Source organism: Eimeria tenella, genomic scaffold, assembly GCF_000499545.2.
Source record: "Eimeria tenella Houghton genomic scaffold, Eth_scaff479, whole genome shotgun sequence".
NCBI lineage: Eukaryota > Apicomplexa > Conoidasida > Eucoccidiorida > Eimeriidae > Eimeria > Eimeria tenella.
Genome location: NW_013543387.1, coordinates 3710 through 8163, shown reverse-complemented (window position 1 = coordinate 8163; position 4454 = coordinate 3710). Strand labels below are relative to the sequence as shown.

The following is a 4454-nucleotide window of genomic DNA, read 5'->3' as shown; positions in this document are numbered from 1 at the left end:
AGCAGCAGCAGCGCCACCGCCACCAAATCAACAGCAGCAGCAGCAGCAGCAAGTCCCCACAGTGTGCTCCTTGGGTATGGGGGGCCCCTCAGGGTCTAGAACAGCAACAGGCCATTCATCATTTCCTTTGCGGGGGCCCTTTAGCAGCAGCAGCGGCAGCTGGCTGGGGCTGCAGCAGCAGAGCCGCACGGCGCTGCTTTGTGGGGCCCCACAGGCAGCAACAAGAACCCCGCGTTTTGCTGCACCTGAGGCACGCGCAGCAGCAGCAGCAGAAGCTGCAGCAGCAGCGTGAAACGCAGCAGCGAGAACAGCAGCGGCTGCAGCAGCAGTTGAAGCACCACCAGGGTTAAGACGTGCAGCAGCAGCAGCATCAGCAGCAGCAAGGTGGCAGCAGCAGCTTCAGAACAACAGCAGCAGCAGCAGCAACACTAGCAGCAACAGCAGCAGCAGCAACAGCAGCAAGGTTTCTCCCCCTGACGAGGCCCTTGGCCTGCCCTTCTCTAGGGGGCCCCCTGGCTGCCATTTAAAATTGTTTACGCTGCTTCTGCTGCTGCTGCTGCTGCTGTCGCTGCTGCTGCTGCTGTTCGTTTGTTGCTGCTCACAGAGCTCAGACGTTTCCTCCGTGAAGCCAAGAGCAGCAGAATGCAGCAGCAGCACGGGCTGCTGCACTGCTGCTACCCCTTCTGCTTCGGGGGGCCCCCGGAGCCCCTTCTGGGGCCCCTGGGGGCCCCCAGGGGGCCCCCCTGGGTAATCTAAAGCATAAAAGACATTAGGGTTGTGGGGCCCCACAGGGGGCCCCTCAGCGCTGGGGTGTACGTACACAGCAGTGTCGCGAACAACGCGGAGGGGCACCCTTATCTGCTGCTGCTGCTGCTGCTGCTCGTGCTGCTGCTGCTGCTGCTGCTCCTCCGGGTCCTGCTGCTGCTGCTGCTGGCTTGCTGCTGCTCCTTGAAGCGCCCGCCACCTCCTCGTAGCAGCAGCAACAGCAGCAGAGTGCAGCAGCAGCAGCTGCGGGTCTTTGAAGTGCTGCGCGAAAGTCCAGGTGTACCGACACCAGGGGCGGCCTGCTGTTGCTGCTGTGTCCCCCCTGTGCCTCCTGCTGCTGCTGCCACTGCTGCTGCTGCTGCTGCTGCTGTTGGTGCTGCTGCTGCTGGTCCCACTGCTGCTGCTGCTGCTGCTGCTGCTGCAGTCAGAGGTGGCGCTGCTCCGTTTGTGACGTGAGGGCCCCTCTTTGCCAGCCTTTTTTGCTGCCCCTTCGTCAGCAGCAGCAAAAGCTTGGGGCCCCCCTGCAGCAGCAGCAGCAGGCGGCTTTTGCTGCTCTGGGTATCCCAAGGGAGTATCCGATACTTGCGCTGCTGCTGCTGCTGCTGCCGCCGTTGCTTCTGCTGCACTGCCTACAGCCGCAGCAGCAACGGGACTTGCTGCTGCTGCTGCTGCTGCTGCTGCTGGGACATTCAAGACACAAGCATCATCTTGAACTTCTCTGCTACACTTTGGAGACCCGCAAGGGGCCTCAATATCTCTCTTTATAGGCGATGGGGCCCCCAGGGGGCCCCCCAGGGGCCCCCCATGGGGGCCCCCCAGAGGGGTCTCTAGGGGGTCTCCCAGGGGCCTCCCCATGGGGGCTCCCATGGGGGCCCCCATGGGGGCCCCCAGAGGGGCCCCCAGAGGGGGGCCCCCAAGGGGGCCCCCCTCCTCCACCCCATCATCAAGGGCAAGGGAGCAGCTAGAGGGGCGCCCCATCCGAAGCTAAAGGGTAAAGGTTGTTTGGGGCGGCAGTGTGTGGGGCCCCCAGAGTTTGAGGGGGCCCTGAAACCCTAAACCCTAAACCCTAAACCCTAAACCGTCGAAGGGATCCTTGTTGTGGGGGGGGCGTAGGCGTCGGTGAGTTGGCAGACGCTGCGCCATTGGAGGGCTGCAAACCCTAAACCCTAAACCCTAAAGCTTAAACCCTAAGCCCTGGTTGGCTGTTGGGAGGCCTGGGGGCCCCTGAGTGGCTCCGGGCGCTCAGGGTGTTTCTGTGTCAGTGGAGATTTGCTGCCCAGGGGGCCCCGGAGGGAATTAAACGGAAAAGGGCCTCTAAATGGGTCTTTTTTTGATAAAATTTGATAAATTTGAAGTAAAAAAATGCAAAAAATGGCGAAAAGTCTGCAGGAAAACACCCACCGCAGGGAGTTAGGTGACCCTGCACGGGGGTGGCGCCTTGTGGCTGCTGGGGTGTATTTTCACCTAAACTTCTCTCAAACTCCCTTTTTAATCTTTTATTTTATTTATTTATTCACTTTTATATCATTTTAATTCGATTTCACAAACGTTCAGCCATTTGGGGCCCCTCAGGCCTCACAAAGTCCGCTGGACCACCCATCCCAGGGGCCCCCAGCGCGGCCCCCACCAACGGGGGGGACCCCCAACCTGGGGGCCCCCAGGGGGCCCCCAGGGTCCCTTTTTAATGTCTAATTGAGGGCCCCTGAAATTATTTAATTTGGAATTAATTGAAAAGCAGTTTTGCCTTTTCCAGAGCCAAAGAAAGAGGCGGTTTGACGTGTACATACACCTCAAAATGCAACACTAGCGGCTTTTCTCCGGTCTTTTTGTTGAAATAAAACTTAAAAATTAATCGGAGGCCTTTGGAGGCTCTAGCTAGCCAGGGGCCTCCAGTAGTTTCGTGCTTAGCTGCGGCGGCTAGCTAAGCACCGAGGGTTAGCATTGGCTAGCTGTGGCTAGCTCTGCTGTGGCTAACTATGGCTAGCTGTAGCCAGATACGACTAGCATTGGCTAGCCATGGCTAGCTATGGCAAGCTATGGCTAGCTGTGGCTAGCTACAGAGGCTAGCCGTGGTTAGCTACAGTGGCTAGCCACTGTGGCTAGCTGTGGCTAGCTCTGGCTAGCTGTGGCTAGCTATAGTGCCAGACCTTATAGGCCCTCAAGGCAGCCATGGGGCCCCTTAGGGGGCCCCTTGGGGCCCCCAAGGGCCCCTATGGGGCCCCTGGGTGCCCCAACGAGGCTCCTAAGGGGCCCTTTTGAGCTCTTCCTTTATTTGTCCATAGAAAGGGACCAAAAGGGAAAATGAAAAAAAAGAAACAAAAGAGAAAAAAGGACAAAAGGGCGTTAGTGAGCTCCAGTGTACGTACACCTGATTGTTCCCTGTCCATACACCTCATTGACAATTACAGAAGTTTGTTTTTTCTTTAATTCATTTAAACGTTTTAAAAGTACATTTTAATAAATATTCATTAAAGCATAAATATATTTATTTATATACCATGTTTACATATTTTAATATATTGTGCTAAAGCACAATCTTTTTTAATAAAATGAATTAAATAAACTTTCAAATAAATAATGCAAGTATTTCTATTTGTCTTCTTGTACGTTTCTTTTTCTAAGCACTCGTTACATTAATAAGTATTTAATATTTATTAAATTATATATCTTTATTTCCATTTCTTTTTACTTGCATTTGTCTTTATTTTCATTTTTATACACATTTATTTCCACTTTAATCTTCATTTCCATTTGCATTTCTATTTCCATTTTATTTTATTTCTATATATGTTCATTTCCCAAAAAAACTAAAAAATCAAGAAAATGAATTTTCAACAAATTCCTTGTTTAATTTCACTTTCAGTTTTATCCAATTTAATTCACTTTTAACTTTTTTTAAATTCATGTTTCTTTTTGTTTCTAATCATTTTAATATCCTTTTTATGTCTAATTCATTTCCATTTCATTTGCATTTAACTTCCCCTTCATTTTTATCTTATTTCCACTTAAATTCATCTCTATATCTCTTATTTCCATCTTATTCTTTTTTTCCTTTTTTATTTCCTTTTATTTCCACTTTTTCTATTTCCGACTATTCCACAAAAATGCAAATCTGGTTTTTCATTTTTTGAAAATAAAATTATGAAAAATATAAAATGATCTCGTAATGCAAATTCCACAAAAACGCAAAGAGGGCCCCCAGGGGCCCCCTGGGGGGCCCCTAGGGGGCCCCCAGAAGTCCCTAGGGGGCCCCGAAAAGTCCCTGAGGGCCCCTAGGGGCCCCTAGGGTGCCCCTAGGGGCCCCCTAGGGGCCCCTAAGGCCAACTTAGGCGTTTGCCATCTAAGTGTGAAGCTGAGAAGGGCAAAATGGTTTCTAGGGGCCCCCGGAGGGCCTCTGGGGGCCCCAGGGGGCCCCTCGAGGGCCCCTTAAAAGGCCTCACGTAAGTATTTCAAAGCTCTCCACCAAAACCACTGAAAGGTCCTATAAAACCTCCCCAAAGGCCCCTTAGGGCCCCCTTGGGGTTTAGGGGTGCCCCTTGGGGTTTAGGGGGCCCCCTTGGGCCCCTAAACCCCCCTTTGGGCCCCCCTGGGGCCCCCCAAACCCCTCCTGGGGCCCCCTGGAGCCCCCTGGGGCCCGCCTGGGGCCCTCCTGGGGCCCCCGTGAGGGTTTAGGGTTTAGGGTTTAGGGT

At 53.0% G+C, this 4454-nt stretch overlaps 1 protein-coding gene across 1 annotated transcript; it reads right to left on the bottom strand.

Moving 5' to 3' along the window:
- Positions 1-399: 399 nt before the first annotated feature.
- On the bottom strand, positions 400-1743 carry ETH_00020870 (uncharacterized protein; the record flags this gene model as incomplete). The annotated part of the gene is made up of 1 exon (XM_013377194.1): positions 400-1743. The coding sequence occupies one exon, from the start codon at positions 1741-1743 to the stop codon at positions 400-402; it is 1344 nt and encodes a 447-aa protein (XP_013232648.1).
- Between the last annotated feature and the right edge of the window lie 2711 nt (positions 1744-4454).